The 18,029-nt window shown below is 49.8% G+C and overlaps 3 protein-coding genes across 3 annotated transcripts; all 3 read left to right on the top strand.

Annotated features, from left to right (window-relative positions):
- The first annotated feature begins 467 nt into the window (after positions 1-467).
- Positions 468-8,077, top strand: dusp27 (dual specificity phosphatase 27). Its single transcript, XM_080519934.1, has 6 exons — positions 468-520; positions 1,220-1,349; positions 1,609-1,727; positions 2,383-2,614; positions 3,261-3,478; positions 4,702-8,077. The coding sequence occupies exons 2-6, from the start codon at positions 1,234-1,236 to the stop codon at positions 7,497-7,499; spliced, it is 3,483 nt and encodes a 1,160-aa protein (XP_080376060.1). The 5' UTR covers positions 468-520; positions 1,220-1,233; the 3' UTR covers positions 7,500-8,077.
- Positions 8,078-8,251: 174 nt separating this feature from the next.
- LOC308147655 (uncharacterized protein) lies at positions 8,252-12,064 on the top strand. Its single transcript, XM_080519939.1, has 2 exons — positions 8,252-10,482; positions 11,311-12,064. Exons 1-2 carry the CDS (start codon positions 9,030-9,032, stop codon positions 11,637-11,639), a joined length of 1,782 nt encoding a protein of 593 aa, XP_080376065.1. The 5' UTR covers positions 8,252-9,029; the 3' UTR covers positions 11,640-12,064.
- Positions 12,065-12,459: 395 nt separating this feature from the next.
- On the top strand, positions 12,460-17,951 carry znf513b (zinc finger protein 513b). Its single transcript, XM_080519941.1, has 7 exons — positions 12,460-12,551; positions 12,831-13,077; positions 14,426-14,548; positions 14,669-14,803; positions 14,974-15,444; positions 15,835-16,028; positions 16,240-17,951. The coding sequence occupies exons 2-7, from the start codon at positions 13,038-13,040 to the stop codon at positions 16,852-16,854; spliced, it is 1,578 nt and encodes a 525-aa protein (XP_080376067.1). The 5' UTR covers positions 12,460-12,551; positions 12,831-13,037; the 3' UTR covers positions 16,855-17,951.
- The last annotated feature ends 78 nt before the right edge of the window (positions 17,952-18,029 follow it).

The raw sequence follows: 18,029 nt of genomic DNA, 5'->3' as shown, positions 1-18,029 counted from the left end.
GAGAGAGACTGTCTGAACTGAGAATGAAATTAATTAAAGCACAGAATCAGGAAAGACCAAAGAAAATGCCGAAAGATGACAAGAATGAAAAATAATATATGGGGTGAAGGAGGATGGGACAGTGGGAAAAGAAATGTTGAAGAAGGAAAACTATGGAAAAGAAAGAAAATGTTTAAATAAGATGATTGAAAGATGCAAAGTGAGGAATATAGGAAGAAATGAAAAATGTAATAAAACTCAAAAAGCAAAATAAAGAAATTACAATAAAAGTGAAATAAATAAAGGAAAGGTGTAAGAAAATTACAACAAAAACAAAGGAAGAAATAAAGAGACAATATATTAATATAAACCGCAGAAGGAAGCTTGATTGTGCCGTGGATTACTTGAGTAGAAGTACTTGAGTACTGCGGTGTCGGGTGTCAGGACCTGTGCAGGCCGGCTGGGGGAGGAACCGGTCTAACTTTAGGAGTCGTGTCAGTGTGGCGGTGGTCGCTGTCACAGGAGGACCCTTCAGACCGAGGTAAGAACACACACACTCTCTCTCTCACACTCACACACACTCTCACACACACACTAAGACAAACACACGTTGGATGGTTTTCTTCGAGCGGCTTTTAGACGATTTCTGAGTTTTCAGCGGTTTCCTCTGTGGCGTAGAGCTCAGAGCCTCTGAGGTCTGGGAGCTGCTCTCAGGCCGAAAGCTCAGGCAGCTGTCATCACCTTAAAAATAGACCTGCTGGGAGGCCTCATGACACACACACACACACACACACACACACACACACACACACACACACACACACACACACACACACACACACACACACACACACATTTACTGCGACATCACCCCAATCCAGCCGCTCTGGATTTTAAGCTTCATCACTGCTGAGTCACACTCCCTCCATTTATCAGCTGATCTGGACATTTAGAGGGAAATTGAACTTGTTTGTTTGGTTTCTAAATCTTGTATTTTATCAGACTTTATCAGCTATTCCCCAGACGAGTTTTGTCGTTTCAGACTGGACTCCAGTTATTTGAGCTGGTTTCTATCAGATATATGCAGTGTTTTTCACTGTGGGACTAGTTTCATGGGATTTCCTTGCTTGTATTGATAAACCAGGCTCCATTTTGAGTCTGGAAGCTTAAACGTATTCATTTGTTTGACGTAAACGTAGAAAACGTGTTTGCATTTCCATCGTTTCACAAAATCCCACAGTAGTTTTGGTTGCCATGGCATCCGCCAACGAGAGCGAGGAGAGCAGCGACCAGACGGTCCCAGGTGAAGATGAAGAGGAGGCGAGCGTCCGGGGGGTCCAGGCCCGGTACCTGCGCTGCCCGTCGCCCAGGTACGGCCCCGCTCAGACCAGCTGACGTTCCACCGCCGGTCGAACACAGAAAACCATTTTAATTCATTCCAACCGATTTCACAAAGTCCTCGTTAACCTCTGAGGAAAACATCACAGGGTCGTTGATAATCGCTGGAATTGACGAGGATGCTTGTGTCATTAAATGTTAACGGTCCAGACGGACGGATTAATAAGCACATCCACTGAAAAGCCAAGAGGAGTGAGTGAATCCTCTCACTCGTTTTCTTTGTTTTTCCAGTTTGTCATTGATGTCCGAGTCCAGGTTCTCCGCCATCTCTGGATCGGACGCCGCCAGCATCTTCATGGAGCCCATCCACCTGTCGTCGGCCATCGCTGCCAAAAAGATCATCAACGAGGGTCAGACGAGAACCCGAACCCGAACCCGAACCGTGACCCCGTTTAGACTAAAGAGCTGTGAGCCGAGTAAAAAATAACCAGGATTAATGTTCGACCACAGACACAATGGAAGTAGGATTAAACATGGTTCTGCTTAGAATGAGATGGAATTCTCAAAGGGAGTGACTGTATGGAGCTCCACCTGAATGAGTTCCTCTGTTCTGGTTGTCCATGATCTTTGTGTCCAGACTTCGTCAGATCAGGCCACACGAGGCTTATCCTCTTTAAATAAGACAACGCTTGTGCGTTCAGAGCTCGTCTCTCCGCGTCGGCGTGCTAAATTGTGAAATGTAGAGTTGAATTCGGTCGAGCGCTCTTCAATTACGGTCCCTGCACGTCTCGGCCCTCCAGACGGGGATGTCTCATGATTGCAGAAATTAGCAGCTTTGTCACATTTCCAAGCAGCTCCTGCGTGGGATTTCTGCTCCGGCATTACTGCGGCCGCCTAATGTATGATACTGGCTTCATTTCATTCAGTGCAGCTGCGATAATGGAGAATTCTGGAGCAACGTTTACAGACGAGAAGCCGGAATCCAATTGCCTCTAACTTATATGTTAAATAACCAGGGAGATGATGACGCTTGTGACATGAGGTATTTATTCCTCTCCTCCTCAGAGCTGCCGCCTCGTGGCGTGCGCTCCGAGTCCATCCCGGACTCCATGCTGGAGACGGCCGAGCAGCTGATGGTGGAGGACCTCTACAACCGCGTCAGGGACATGATCGACGACCGCAGCCCTTACAACACGCCCTGTGTGCTGGACATCCAGCGCGCCATGGTGCAGGAGCGCCTGGAGGCGCCCAGCAACCCGGTGGACGAGGTGTGGCCCAGCATCTTCATCGCAGAGAAGTGAGCTTCAACTCGGCCAAGTCGAATTAGTTTTCCACTGGAATCTCACTTTAAAAGTACAAAAAGTGACGTAAATCAACATAACCTCAATTAATAAACTGATTGAGTTGATTCTGTGAGGTACATATATTCAAAGTCAACACGTTTTCCGAATTGATTTAGTGCTGCAATACATATTTCCACCACAAGATGGTGTACTGAGTCACACTCAACGTCAAACACAAAATCGATTAAATCTCTATGGTTTAGTCCACGTTTAGCAGGTAAACATCCATACCAATGGACACAATGCAGGATAAACACTGAAGGGCACACAAACAAATCAAACAGAGCTGCAATGCAGACGTGACTTGGAATTCTGTACTTCCTCCTCTAATAGTCATTTAGCTGTGCAACTGCAGCCGGAAATGAAAAGCTGAGGAATTACTGAACAGATTCTCATTTCCAGTCACATCACAAAGCTCCTCTTTTCTCACTGAAGGCCACTTTTTTTAGTTTACAGGAGATTTCATGATGTACATGAAGCACTGATTTCCATTTCTTTGATCACACTGCGTGTGTTTCAAACAGCTGCAGGTCGAAAAACCTATAAAGTCCCTATTTTTGATTGAAGTGTGTCAGGATGTTGTGTCCGTCTCTCCGGCAGGTCGGTGGCGGTCAATAAGGCCCGTCTGAAGCGAATGGGAATCACTCACGTCCTGAACGCTGCTCACGGTACCGGCGTCTACACCAGCCAGTCGTTCTACGCCGGCATGAACGTCCAGTACATGGGCATCGAGGTGGACGACTTCCCCGACGCCGACATCTCGCCGCACTTCCGACCCACCGCCGAATTCCTGGACGAGGCTCTGCTGACCCACAAAGGTGAGACACTCCCGGGCGGAGGCCTGACCAGAACGGCCCTCAGCTGGTTTCGTTCCTGTGACGACTTTGTTTTCACTCTTTCATGTGATCTGTTCATCATCTCATTAAGTCTTTCCAGTAAACGACACCAACAGTTTCCTCTTCTCCCCTGATTGCCGGAGGGGAACTGTCTTCTGTAATTGTAGGAATTCTCACGGTCATAGAATTCCTGGAAGACTCATGAATGGCTTCATTTGAATAAACGAAAAAGTTAAAGAGGTCGATGGTGTCGGCTGGGTTCCAGACATTTTATATTTAACTAAAATACACATAGAAGAAAATATACTATTTAACATTTCAGAAATAAGTCCTGGAGATCAACAAACATTGTGATAAATGTGAAAAACTATCTAAAAAGTCTTCAGAATGCAATACAGAGCAATAAACAGAAAGTAGCTTTCCCATCATTAAAGTGTTAAAAAAAAAAAAAAAAGAAGCTGAAATTGTGATATCTTCAGGGTAAAGTTGGTCAAATATTTTTAATATTCAGGGACAATTAGCTGAAATCAAAGGTTAAGAATTGTGTTTATTCATTCTTGTGTTTTTTTTCTCCCTCACTGATTTGTTTTGCTGTTGCTTCATGACTCGAGGGTACGACACACTCAAACATGTTACATCACCACATCTCAGTACAAGCATTTCATGTTTACCCCGAGCAGCGTCCCGCAGTGACGATCCCAAACAGATGATCCGCACTGCGTCAATATCCTGCTTTCTGAGAAGAAACATCTCATCGGCATGCCTTCGAAGAAAGCTATGTTCCAGACAGTGTCCTCTTTGAGCCGTTGGCAGCCACAATGGAGCTCCTCTCGATTTACCCACAGGCTGTAAACAACACATCAGGTCACTTCCATAAGGAAATAATACTATTTCATGTGGGGTTTTTTTTAATTATCGCTCATTATGACATTCAGCAAATACACTTTGATCCTGGGAAGGAATCATTACATTGAATCATGAATCTGATGAGCTGGGTTTGTTCAGCACACCTGGGAAAAACTAGGTCGTTTTTACTCCCAGTGATACGAAGAAGAATGAAGAACATCGTCATCCTCAGGAATCCTCATGGAAGATCTCATATTTTCTAGTTTGACAGAAGGCTATTTTACTGAAAATTGAATAATGACTCAGGCTTGGATAAGGATGCAGGCTTCACATTAATGTCTGCTTCCCTGTGCTTGCAGGAAAGGTTCTTGTGGTCTCCATGATGGGTGTGAGCCGCTCTGCCATCCTGGTGGCGTCCTACCTGATGATCTTCCAGCACATGGCCATCATGGAGGCGCTGACCTCCATGAGGAAGAAGCGACCCATCAACCCCAACGAAGGCTTCCTGAAGCAGCTCCGCGAACTGAACGAGGCCCTGATGGAGGAGCGCGATGACGATGACGACACGCTCAGCCAGTGCTCCGTCATCGATGCTCGCGCCCGCGCCCGCATCTTCGGGGAAGGCGGGTGCGATGAAGACGAGGGCGATGATACTGACAAAGAGGAGGAGCAGAGCATGGTGGAGGTGAAAGCTCAGTCCATCATGATGGAGGAGGAGGAGGACGGACAGAGCGTGATGAGCAGCGTGGCCTCCTCCGCCGCCGCCGCCGCCCTCCACAACGGAACGATCGGCCTCCACAACGGGCGGGACAACAAAGAAGCAGCCGACGTCCAAGAGAAGCTCGTTCTGCCGGAGGGCGAAGATCGGGAAGATGGCGAGGACGACGACGGTCTCGACGGCATGATCCGCGAGTGGCAGCGGAGGAATGAGAAGTTCCAGAGTGAGGATTGGTGGGAGGCGCAGCTGAACAGCGACGAGGAGGACGACCCGTCCCCCGGAGACCAATGTCCACGGAAGGCGAGAGGAGGCGAGGACGGCGACGTGGACAGCGTCACCAGCGAGGACGTGCGCGCCGTGAAGGAGCGGCTGAAGCGGCGCGGCAGGCGTCCCCCGTCGGAGGCCGCGTCCACCTCCAGTTACTCCAGCTACTCCGACCTGTGGAAGCAGCGTCTGAGGGAGATCGAGGAACAAGCCGCCGCTCGCTACCGCAAGAAAGAGGACGACGAAACCAGCGAGAGCACGGCGGCGGACGGCGAGGGACGGAAGAAGAAGATCGAAGACGAAGTGGAGAGCATCCTCTCCGAGGGCAGCTCCATGTACAACTTCTGCCAGAAGAACAAGGAGAAGATGTCGCCGCTGGAGCGCTGGCGGGTCAAAAGGATCCAGTTCGGCTGGAACAAGAAAGACCGCGAGGACGAAGGGAAGAGTTCGGTCGGCGATGGGGGGAGCGGCGAGGGCGAGGGAGAAGCCAGGACGCCGTCCCTGCAGGACGTCAACCTGACGGCGTATCAGTCGTGGAAGATGCGGCAGCAGAAGCGTCTCGGGGAGGAAAACACCGACGAGATTCTGGAGATGAGCCGCGGCGAAGACTCGGCGACCGTCAAAAGGAGGCAACGGCGCGAAGAGCTGCTGGAGCGGTCGAGGAAAACCTTGGAGGAGAGTCAGTCGTTGTGCGGCTGGGAGACGGAGAGCTGCGTTAGTGGAGGAACCATCCCGCTGTCCGCCTTCTGGGCCGGCGCCGGAGTCACCGGGCCGCCGAGCACCGCCAACGACGACAACATGTCCATGCTGAGCGGAAGGTCGTCGGTCATCTCCTCAGTTTCACAACCTCGCAGCGTGAGATCCACGCAGTCTGCTCTGCCGGGGAGCGCCGTGCCGTCGGTTCCCCCCATCCTGCCGGTTCCAACCGTCCAGGGACCCGGCGGCGAGCCCATGGTCAACCTGGCGAGCATCCAGAACTGGATCGCCAACGTCGTCTCGGAAACCATCAAACAGAAGCAGGGCGAGATGAGCCTGCCTCCGCTGTCACGAGCCGGCTCTGAGCTGAGCTTCGGCGGAGCCAACAGTGTGATCTCGGGTCGGGGAGTGGATGACGACAGGGCCTCACTGCTCAGCGGAGCGTCGTACTCCAGCGCGCTGTCGCAGGGCCGCGGCAGGGCGCCGTCCGTGCTGTCGGGCCGCGGCACCAGCAGAGTCTCCGGGACGAGCGACAGAGCGTCGGCGTTGAGCTCCAGCCTTGGAATTACCAAGAAAAACAAGATCACCACCACCAGCGTGCCACTCTTCAGCCTCTTCCAGGACCAGGTCGACCTCGGGAAACTGGACGCCATCGACAAGGAGATCAAGTCGGAGATGAGGGGCAAAATGGCCACCTACGAAAAGAAGAAGATCCTGGAGGACAACAAGCGCAGCACCATGTACAAGAAGAAGAAGCCAAAGGACGAGGAGGATGAGGATGAGGCTCAGAAGAGGGAGGAGGAGTTTCTTGAGGAGGCAAAGAAGAAGGAGAAACCGAAGAGGAGCTTCGGTCAGTCCGGTTGTCTGAATCTCAACCCGGCGCTGGAGAGAGACAGAAACACCAGCATCGACGACTGGCTGAAGAGCGTGAGACCACCGCCCAGGAAACCCGCCTCCGGCACTGAAGCCATTTCGTCAGAAGACCCGTACGACGACCTGGACGCCTCCGCCTCCGAGTTCAACTTCTCCAGCCGCCGGGCCTCCTACGCCGCCGACGAAGACGACGAGGAAGGCTACGGCGTCGCTTCCACATATCGGCCGAAGCCACTGGACGACGGACGAGGCGGCGGCGACGCAGAATACGCCAGCGGCGGTTTCCCGCGGCCCTACGGCTACAGCCGAGTGGGGAGATCATACGGCGCCCGCGACGAGGGCGACGAGTCGGCGGAGAGCTACGGCGACTTCTCCGCCAAGAGGAAGTTCGCCAGTCACTGCGACAGGAGCGAGGCGGAGGGGAGGAGGAGCCGCAGGGAGGAGACACAGACTGAAGAGGAGGTGGACGACGACATCAGCGCCTTCCTCGCCCAAACCCGGCAGCGGGTCCGAGCCCGAGCCGCCGCCGAGGCCGAAGACGACGAGGTGCTGGCTGCGTGGCGGGCACAGATGGAGGCCAAGGCACAGAGTCGCAGTGAATCTTAGAAGACACGGGCTGAATATTTCCTGCTGCTCGCTCAAAAAAACGATGTGACGAGAACTGCACGCTTCCTCCTGAGCTTCCTTCAGAGTCATAAGGAAATGACGCACCTTTATACTGAAATATATGATAGAATTCATCATAATGAGGTGGTTTGATAACAACTACTAATACTAGTAGATAATTCTTCCATCACGTTCATTAGCAACACTGCTGGATGTTAATCTCAACATAAATCACATTTTGTTCCTATTTTCATTAAAAAAAAAAAAAAAAGCTTTTTAATCATGTTTTAAATCCCCCTATTTATTCTATTTTTGTACTAATTAAACAGTCAATTCTGAATTATCAGCAGCAGTCATGTTGCTTCATCAAAATGCAAATTAATCCAACTTAATCACTGGGATGTTGAAGGATATTCAATTAAAACAGTTTGTCTTTTATTAGAAAGAACTTGTTTATTCTGTTGAGGCATTATTATAAAAAAAAAAAATCTATGATTTACTGTCATCTTGTGGCCACTGAGGGAAGTGGGCTTTTTGGGTTTTTTTACATCTTGATGATGAGCTTCAACTCAAATAAAACTGAAAAAATAAGTTTAATTAGTGTTTTTAGAACATTTACCATCATTTTAATTATTTTTTATGATCATTTTTCTTATGTCTTACATGTGAGGCCGCAGCACACACCACGGCTCTACATGCCACCGAGGGATAAACCACTGCAGGAATGTTGATCTCCAGGTTACACTTAGAGCTGAGAAGTTTATAATCTAATGTCACAATTAACTGTTATTCGTTTAGTTTTGGGGTTTTTTAAATCGTGAGTGAAAGATGATTATTATTGTATAGGATAAATCTGATAAAACTGCCAATAGAAAGGAGTTTGGGCTGATTTCACAGTTTATTGTTGACCTGTTGTGGAGTTCACAGTTTGCTGTCATAGTTGCAGGAGCAATTATTTTTCATTTTATTGATGAAACCACAACTTCAATGCATGATTTTCACCCTGCAGTGTTATTTGTTCTGCTGAGGTTCTGCAGGAAGGTTCCAGAGTTCATACCTGAGAGATTAAAGTATTAATCTGTTCACATTATTGAGGCATGAGGCTGGAAACGTGGCCTCCAGGTCACCAGACTGGATTGAGAAACGACCTGCTGCCGATCAGGACTGAAATCCCTCTGAGACCCGCAGCTTTCACAACCACCGTTGACCAGACGTGCAGTTTTTCCTTGGCTGTGAAGGAGCAGGCTTCCTCCGCCATGGCGAGCTGGTGGACGACTGCGGACATGCTGGACAGTCTGGACCTGGAGCAGGACTCCATCGTGACCCGGGTCATTCAGGCCGTGGGGCTGTTTGGAGATATTCTGTCGCTGGAGGACACCATGGAGCCCATCATGTCTGCAGATCAGGAGCAGGAGGAGGAAGCTGCTCCAGGAAGCGGCGGCCAGGAGAAGGTCGGGGTGAAGGAGAGAGTTGGAGGAGGAGGAGAAAGCGATCGGGAGCAGGAAGACTGGATGGAGGAGACCGGGATCGATGAAGACAGGAGGAGAGAAGGTGGAGGAGGAAGAGGAGGAGGATGGAGGGGAGGGCAAAGAAGAACACGAGGGTGACACAAGAAATAACCAGAATCAGGTGGGAGATGAAGAGGAAACGGAGGAAGTTCTAGAAATAAACAAAGTGAGTGACAAGGAGGAAGAGGATGGAGGAAGTGAGGACGACGGAATAGAGCGAGACACCATGTTTGAAAAAGAAGAAATAGTAGTGTTGAAGTCTGAGACGGAGGTGGAAGAACAGGAGGAGGAACGAGAAGAGAAAGAGGCTGACGTGGACGGAGATGTTGGAGAAAACATGGAGAACGAGTTTCACCGGGATGAAAGGGTAGAGATGGAAGTCTGGAATGATGAAATGGACAGAGAAAAACAGGCAGAATGCAAAGAAGAAGGAGAAAAGGTGGATGGAGAGAGCACTGAGGAGAAAAGGAGTGAAGGAGAGGTTGGAGGGACGTTTTATCAAGGAGATTTAGAGAATTGTGAGGATGAAAAAGAAATGACAAAGGAGGACAAGGAAGAAGAGATGAGGAGTGACGATGTGGAGGAAAAATGTGATGAAATCACAAAGATGGAGGAGGAGGAGGAAGAAGAGATGACTGAGGAAGCAGAGGGAAGGAATGAAAACGATGAAACGAAGTGGCAAAATGAAGAACAGAAAAGTGACGGAACAGAAAGAGTGGACACGGAGGAAGGAAGGGAGAAAAGAGAGCTGGAAGAGAGAAATACTGAAGAAGAGATGGAAGAAAAGATTGAAGAAGAGATGGAGTTGAATCCTCATGATGAAGACAGTGGAGGAAAGGATCTCCGTGGTAATAATGATCAAATGGAGAAAGAAAAGGAGGCAGGAGAAGAAACAGAAAAGGTGGAGGATGGAGTGGAGACCGGAGAACTGATGGAAGAAGAAACTTATGGGGGAAACATAGAAACTCAGGAGTGTAAAGAAGAGAAAGGACGAATGGAAGACGAGAGCGAGGAGGAAACAGGAAGGCCAGGTGGAGAAGAAGTAAAAACCGAGTTTGTTCTGGAAAAAGGTGGAGAAAAACACCAGGAGGACGAAGGGCAAGAGAGACGAGAAGAGACCCGGGATGCAAACGACAGAAGAAAGGATGGTGAAGGTGAAGAAGGCAGAGAAGGTCAGGTGATGGAGGAGAGGAGGCTTGTGGAGGAGGAGGAGGAGGAGGGTGAAGAAGATGAAGGTTCCTTGATGCTGCCTCCTCCCTGCCCAGGCTCCAGCCGGACCCCCAGCCTCCTCCCACATGAGGAGCCTCCCCCAGGCGGAGCCCCCGGCCGGGACGTTAATCCCACATGGCCGGGCAGCGACAAAGAGCCTGGCCGCTCCCCCCCCAGCCTCCCCCCCGCCTGCAGACGCCATCCTGCCGCAGCCCAGGACGGCGCTCCGGACGCGAACCTGCCGACTCTGCGCTTCCAGCATCCAGGTGAGGCGGCGGCGCTCAGGTGAACGTCTCAGGTCGTCCTGCAGGTTCCACATCTGCTTGATGAAACTCTGAGGTTTGTTGAACAGGAGTTTGACTTCTGAGACAAATGACTGATGTTATTACTCGTCTCCTAGTTACCATGTTTATACAAACTTTTAAGGAAAATAGAGATTTTAATGTTCGTCAGTCGACTTTAAAACCTTTCCGATGCTTGGGATTCATATAAACATCATCCTTCTCTCATATGTTAAATATCTTGTTCATAAATGATTTCAAACAGTGTACAACTGTACAACCTGTGATTTTAGTAGAATTTGATCCTGTAAATCTGCAAACTTTAGTAGTTTGAGCAGATATTTCAGTTCCTTGAATGTAGAATGAAGAGGCAGGACTGGCAAATGTGAAAAATAACACATTTAAATGTTTTCATTTCATAACAATATCACATATTAACTATTATACATACTAATAATTCCTTCCCGTAGCTGAAATTAGTATTTATGTTGTGCCATCATGTAAAGCTTTGATTGTTTTCTTGTCTGAATGTTGGACCATCCAAGTGGAAGTTGCACACTTTGTTTCAGCGTGTCTTACATAACTGCCACTGTGATTGGCCAGAACACAATTACCCGGAGTGCAGATTCAGGCCCGAGAGTTAATTAGTTCATTAAAATATAATTAAAATTCCACAGAGATGACGTTCCCCCAAATGCCAAAAGAGAATCGTCCTTAAAAAGAAACTCTGCAGACCAAATTGAATCGCTTTCCTGTCGTGCTTTCAAAGTATTTTAATGAATAAAAAGTGACAGCAGATGTTTCTGCCTGCAGAGCTGCAGGCTGCAGGCTGCAGGCCGCAGGAGGACGTTTTGCTGATGGACACCGCTGCTCAGGGGACGGTGGAGGACAGAGGAGCGAACAAAGGGCCCGGTCTGAGTCCCAGCACAGGAAGTCCAGGGACAGAGGTCACGGAGGTCAAAGGACACGGCGACGGAGGAAGGCAAGACTCTCCCAAGATGAACGGCGAGGGTGACGCGGCAGACGACAAGAAGAGAGACGAACGTCAGCCGTCCAAGTACAAAACTGTCTCCTACAGAAAAATCCGGCGAGGAAACACCCGACAGAGGATCGATGAGTTCGAGGCCATGATGAACTTGTGATCAAGGTTTTGGATTTGGTGCGATTGAACAAGTAGCTTTTTTTTTTTGCCGTTCTTTAACAAAAAAGTAGAGAGCGCAGGACAGAGCCTTGTGGTACTCCACACCCACTGGAGGCAGTTTGTTTTCCTCACCAAGTCCCTCCTCTCATTAGTAGTGCACTGGATATAGAAATTACTTAAATTTTTGTCTCTTGTAAATGTTAGCCTTCAGATAAATAATTTTTTATAGATAATATTCTAATTAATAACGTATAAACTGACCCAGACCTTTGATGTTTTTATAACTTCAGTGAAATGGTAGAAAAATGAGCACAGCGATACTGATACTGTCTTCATAGTCAGATAATTACTGTTGTTTAACATTTATCATTTAATTTGATTCTATTAAAGACCTTAAAAGACATTGTATGAGACATTTTGTTTATATGTGTTATCTTCCAGAGGTGTGCTGCATGGGTTAAAACTCCAGCAAGGTCATTTAGCAATCAAAGAAAAGTATTAAAAACTAACCTTCCAACTCACCGTTTCGGTCATTTATTGGTTTAACCTTTCAACTGAACTCTTGTATAACAATAATAATCACGAATCAAGAACGTAAATTTCAATTAATGTGCTTCATATATTTGATTTAACTTCTTTAAATAAAGTGAGAATGTTGTAAAGTGAGCTGCATGCGGAAAACAATTTGAAAACTTCAACTTATTTAGTAAGAATATTAATTCTAAGTACACGGAGGTAAACCAGGTCGTCTGATCAGAAGTTATCAGAACTTCAACTCCCACAGTGCCTTGCTGTGTCTGTGACGTCACGGGGACCCGGACCCGGCTCTGTGAGGCTGTGCGTGTGTGCGGCTCTGGCAACAACAAAACACTGTTTCTCGAAGTCTGAGCCACATTTAGCGACTCTATTAAAGGTACGTTGAGCAACGACATGACTCTTATTATCCCGGTGTTAATTTCTATCCTACAGTTGAGACGTTAATTTGATTTTTAACGCTGAGTGTAGCCGGCAGGCTAAGCTAAGCTAACAACATGGCTCCGCCTGCTGCGAAATAACAACAAAGACTCTGTGACGACGGGTTTTTTAAAGTGATTCTAAAGTTATCCCGCGTCGTTTTCTCGGTTTAAAGTGGCGTTAGGGTTGGTATGGCTGGGTTTTGTGAAGGTGTGTCGGTGTCGGGACTCGGTTTCAGGCTGGACTACGTGGTCGTGATGACTCCTCCGCTGCTGGAGTCCTCTGGAGGAAGAGGAAGAGGAAGGAGGTGATGAGGAGGAGGAGGAAGAGGAGGAGGACGACATGTCGTTAGCTGCCTGCCCGGACAGAGCACGGACTCCACACCGCGGAGTTTGAGACGTGTGTGTCCTCACACCCGAACGGGACCCGGGACAGAGAGGACAAGATGCCGCGGAGGAAGCAGTCGAACCCGCAGCCGGTGAAACGTGAGTGTTAAGCAGGATTCCTCCATCTGTCTGTCTCTCCTCTGTATGTCTTCCGTCTGTCTGTCCCCATCTGTCTCTCCTCCAGTTCTCTGACTTCTAACTGTCTGTCTTCTAGCTCTCTGACCTCAAATCTGTATCTCTTCTGTCTGTCCTTCACCTGTCTCTCTTCTTATAGTCTGTCCTCCATCGGTCTGTCCTCCAGCTCTCCGTCTCACAACGGGGATCTGTTGAGGAAACGGACTCTGAAAGTTGCTTAACTGGTCTGACTTATTGACTCTTCCTCATTGTCCGTCACAGAGGAAGACTGCTGGCGTCCTTCCTCGAGCCTGAATGTACAGATTAGTCAGAGGGACAGAAAATTACACAAAGACTTCATCGGTGTCTCTGTTAGATTCGCGGTTCTCTCAGTCCTCCGGGAAGACAAACTGAAAACATGGGAGCAGTTTTTCCCCAGCCTAGAATCCTGGTAGATTTATCGTCTGGGTGGACGTGAGTCCGGACGTGGACTCTGCAGGCTGGGCTCCTTCCTCAGTATCTCTCCGGGAGGAAGACATGCTGGAGACATTTGTTTGTTCGTTATCTCATCCTGAATGTACCGGCTCAGTTGGACTCACCACCTCCTCTCTTCCTCCACACTGCTTCCTGTCCAGCCTCTCCTCCCCGTCCCTCTTCCTCTCTTTCTTAAGGCTTGAATTTAATCTTCAATAAACCTGCTGCAGGGATGTTTTCTATATATTTGTTATTCAGAGTATCAAAGCGTTTTGCATCGTGCTGCTGCTCTTTGACAACACTGACTTGTAGGATCTTTAACCCTTCAAACTTTAAATGGCCTCCAGCCGAGCGTCTGTTTTGTTTTGGTGTCATTCACTGAAGCGTGAAGCAGCAGCGACGCTCCACGTCCACAAATAAGGTTTAAAGTGTTCAGCTTGTGAAGCCGAGCTCCAAAAAACTGAAGGAGAGGAAAGGGAAAGGTCCAGAAAAAGGAATAATTTCTCGTTAACAACCTTGAAAGTGTCTAACTTGTATTTTCAGTCCTACGTTTGACTTGTTTTTCCTTTCCTGATGCTTCATTCCTCACCCCCTGACTCTTCCTCCTCTGCACTTATCTCATCCTCACTGATTTCCTCTGCTTCCATTTGCTCGCCCGCTCACCCTCCTCCTCCTCCTCTTCCTCCTCCAGTCTCATGCACCTTCTTTCTCCCCGACCTCTGGCCTGCTCCCAGCTGCTGAGTCACACAAAGAAAAAGAAAAACGATTCTAAACTGTCACCATTCACGACGCAGTCCTTTGCATCTGGAGGAGTTGTTTGTTGGAGGAGTTGTTTCTGACAAGGCGTGTCTGTGTCCAGTGGACTCGGAGGACGGGGCGGCGGGCGGCGAGCCGGGCTGCCTGGTCCTGGAGAGCGACTTCCTGCTGAGCGGGGAGCTGGAGTTTGGAGACTCGGACATCGTGGGGCTGGACAGAGACGCCGGTCAGTGACGATCACAGACGTGTTTCCTTCACGTGTCGCTGTGACGTCTGTCGTTTTTGTTCGTCCCAACGTGGGGGTGTGGTATCTCCTCGCTGAGGCTGTTTCCTGTCCCGTGTTCAGGTGTGACGGTGTTCTCCCTGAGTGTGGAGGACGACCCCTCTGGCCCCTCCGACTCCACCTTCCCCGCCTTCCTGTCCTGCAAAGGCTGCGGTCAGCTGCTGGGAGAAACGCCTCTGGGGGCAGAACTGGACCTCGGTAAACATTTGTACTATTATGTAACAAAGGAAAATGTGGAATATTACAGGGGAGGTAAGATGGTAAAAACTAAGAAATGGAGGCAAATTGTCAGAACTTTTAGACGTGAGGTGAAAATATTAAAGATCTTTATTCTACTTTCTTGGTAAACGTGTTGTTTTCCCCTCCAGGCGTGGGCCTGGACCTCGGCGTGGAGCTTTACTGCCTCAGCTGCGAGGACGGCCTCCAGCACGCCTCCGCCCCCGACGGCTCCCCGGACGTGGAGGAGTCCGCCGGCGCCGGCGGGAAGAGACGGAGTAAGCCGGCGGACGCCGCCTCCAAGCTGTTCTCCTGCTCCGTCTGCGCCTTCACCTCGCGATACTCCAACCACCTGAAGCGCCACATGAGGACCCACGACGGCCAGAAGCCGCACCGCTGCCCCGTCTGCCCGTACGCCTCGGCGCAGCTGGTCAACCTGCAGCGCCACGCCCGCACGCACACCGGCGAGAAGCCCTACTGCTGCCCGCAGTGCAGCTACGCCTGCAGCTCGCTGGGGAACCTGCGCAGGCACCAGCGCATGCACTCGCAGGAGAGGCCGCAGAGGAGGGAGAAGGAGAAGAGAAGAGCCAGGAGGAAACGCAAAAACGCCGACGGGGATGACGGTACGTATCATATACAGGCCAATCCCATCCGAATGGTCCCGTCATATAATCCACAAAAAAAAAAAAGACTTTGAACCATTTACATATGATTTTTGCATGCAGAGGATTTATGAAAACACTGAGAGGTGAAACCTGGAACCCTTGTCTGTGTTGAAGCTGTGAGCAGAAAAGAGGAAGCAGAAACTAGCAGAACTTAAATATGAGGAAGAGAAATGTTGTGGGGTTGACTGCCCCTCGGTGAGAAATGAAACTCTTCTCAAGACTTTCTGAGAGAAAATCCAAGATCACAGAAGAACAAAAACACCAAAAGCCTAAAGGTCGACTTGTCCTTTCAACAGAATTAGAATCAAAGTTTAATCAGACGTTGTTCTTGTGGTTGTGTCTTTGCAGTCATGTCAGACCTGACCCTGCGAGTGTCGCAGGACTCTGGTTACCTCCAGACGCTGGGGGGTCTGGGGTCCCCCTCCGCCCCCCTCCCGGTGCTCCTCTTCCCGCTGTGCTGCCGGCTGTGTGGCCTCACGCTGGAGGAGGCGGACCTGGAGGGGGACAAGGAGGACGGGGAGGCGGAGGGCGACGGCGGCCAGGTACACTCGTTACAACAATCTGTGGATTGTCCTGCGTCGTGTCCGGGGTTGGGCAACCGGGAGCTTGTTCCCATGGCGACGGCAGACTTCCACTTCATGCTTTTCCCGTTTTCAGTCTTCCAAAGTCTTGTGTTCCTCGTTTGAGGAACGTCTAAACGTCCACGGTCGTCTTCACTTGTTCTGTGTTGATTGAACCTCTGGTCTCTTCCAGGTGTGCCGTCGTTGCTCGCTGGACCTGCAGTCCAAAGACGACCCGGGCCGCCCGTGCAGCCCGGAGTCGCCCCGGGCGTCCCGGCGGGCGCGGCGCGGCGCCAAGCTGTACCGCTGCCCCGACTGCCCCTTCCTGTCCCACTACCCCAACCACCTGGCGCGCCACGCCCACACCCACTCCGAGGAGAAGCCGCACCGCTGCCCGCACTGCAGCTACACCTCCGCCCACCCCGACAACCTCAAGCGCCACATGCGCGTGCACACGGGCGAGAAGCCCTACCAGTGCCCGTCCTGCAGCTACGCCTGCGGCAACCTGGCCAACCTGCGGCGCCACGAGCGCATCCACTCCGGCGCCAAGCCGTTCCACTGCGTCATCTGCGGCTACTCCTGCAACCAGAGCATGAACCTGAAGAGGCACATGCTGCGGCACACGGGCGAGAAGCCGTACGCCTGCGCCGAGTGCGGCTACACCACGGGACACTGGGACAACTACAAGCGCCACCAGAGGAAGCACGGCCACAACACGGACAGCTGGGACAAACACGCCCCCGTCGACGGCTTCGGCTGGGGCAACGGCGCCCGGCAGGAGGCCAGCCAGGCGGGCGAGCACAGCTAGAGACACTGCATGTGTGAGTGGCGAGTGTGTGTGTGTGTGTGAGACGGAAGCAGCTGCAGCCACGACTCCAGCCACTGGAAAGAGAACGTAAGAATCGACTCAGTTCTTTCAGCAGGGTCACAAAGACTGAAAACTAAATACTTTTCTTCAAGCTACTGCAGTTTTTTTTTTGTTTTTTTCCTCGCTCTCTTATGTGTTTTGAAATTGAAAAGCGTGAGATTTCTGCGTTATATTGAGAGGATGGAGGCGTCTGCTTGTCAAAAAGTTGCAGGATTGATGTGTGTGTGTATGTGTGTGTTCTACACTGGTGAACCTCCAGCTCACGTTGGAGTCAAACTCAGGTGCCTTTGAGACAGAATGACTGTAATGCTGCACTGACTTTATACAAACGGGGTGTGTGTGAGTGTGTGTGTGTGTGCAGCACGTTCCACATCTCACACACACACTCACTCACACACACTCAGCCCGCGAGGAGTGAATGAAACTGATCTCACGAAGCCAATCTGAAGCGGACAAATTCAAATCATCATGTTTCTTCTCCACAGATATTTTATTATGGAGGCTGCATGAGAGGTGGAGCTTCAGGAAATTCCTCATCGTTTTACACTGATTTCTCACAAAACTCCTGGTTTATACATTCAAATCTAAATCAAAGCACCAGAAAACACAATGATTCAAACCAATCATATGAGAAATCATTGCGAAATTTAGAAATTGAAGTGTGTGAAACAACTCTTGCATTTTAAATCTGTAAACAATTGAGATGTGTTTACTTGTTAATCAAAAACAAGTTTCAAGTCCCAGAATTGAGAATGCGATCGGTTCTGAATGAGCAGCGTGTAAAGGAGAGGCGCGTCGGACGGTTTCACAAGTGGAGATTTTTCTCTCGATGAAACAGAACTATAAAAGATAAAACTGTGAATATGTTCCCCCTGCAGTGGAAACGTGCTGCGAAAACAGAAATCAGAGTTCCTTCTCTGAGAATTCGGCTTCTCTGTGACTGTTTGTTTGTTTGTGCGCCTGAGCATCACCCCAGCTGACACTGCCTCTCTCGTCTTGTTCTCTGTGCCTTCTGATCCCCCAATAAAGAAAGAACTAGTGGAAAGTGTGATCGAAGCGGCTTCCTCTTTCAGCCCCTCTGTTTAGGAAACACCTGCATGTTGCATCACACACCC

The sequence above is a fragment of the Blennius ocellaris genome (genome assembly GCF_963422515.1).
Source record: "Blennius ocellaris genome assembly, chromosome: 24".
NCBI classification, from domain to species: domain Eukaryota; kingdom Metazoa; phylum Chordata; class Actinopteri; order Blenniiformes; family Blenniidae; genus Blennius; species Blennius ocellaris.
The sequence above is the reverse complement of the archived record's forward strand: the minus strand, read 5'-3'. Positions and strand labels throughout refer to the sequence as shown.

What these genes read in the sequence shown, in the direction of transcription:
- dusp27 (XM_080519934.1), top strand. Translation starts at nt 1,234, where the DNA reads ATGGCATCCGCCAACGAGAGCGAGGAGAGCAGCGACCAGACGGTCCCA. An exon ending in CAAAAAGATCATCAACGAGG is followed by an intron (nt 1,728 to 2,382) that starts GTCAGACGAGAA and finishes TCTCCTCCTCAG; the next exon opens with AGCTGCCGCCTCGTGGCGTG. An exon ending in GGCTCTGCTGACCCACAAAG is followed by an intron (nt 3,479 to 4,701) that starts GTGAGACACTCC and finishes CTGTGCTTGCAG; the next exon opens with GAAAGGTTCTTGTGGTCTCC.
- LOC308147655 (XM_080519939.1), top strand. Translation starts at nt 9,030, where the DNA reads ATGAAGACAGGAGGAGAGAAGGTGGAGGAGGAAGAGGAGGAGGATGGA. An exon ending in TCTGCGCTTCCAGCATCCAG is followed by an intron (nt 10,483 to 11,310) that starts GTGAGGCGGCGG and finishes TTCTGCCTGCAG; the next exon opens with AGCTGCAGGCTGCAGGCTGC.
- znf513b (XM_080519941.1), top strand. Translation starts at nt 13,038, where the DNA reads ATGCCGCGGAGGAAGCAGTCGAACCCGCAGCCGGTGAAAC. An exon ending in GAACCCGCAGCCGGTGAAAC is followed by an intron (nt 13,078 to 14,425) that starts GTGAGTGTTAAG and finishes GTCTGTGTCCAG; the next exon opens with TGGACTCGGAGGACGGGGCG. An exon ending in CGGAGGGCGACGGCGGCCAG is followed by an intron (nt 16,029 to 16,239) that starts GTACACTCGTTA and finishes GGTCTCTTCCAG; the next exon opens with GTGTGCCGTCGTTGCTCGCT.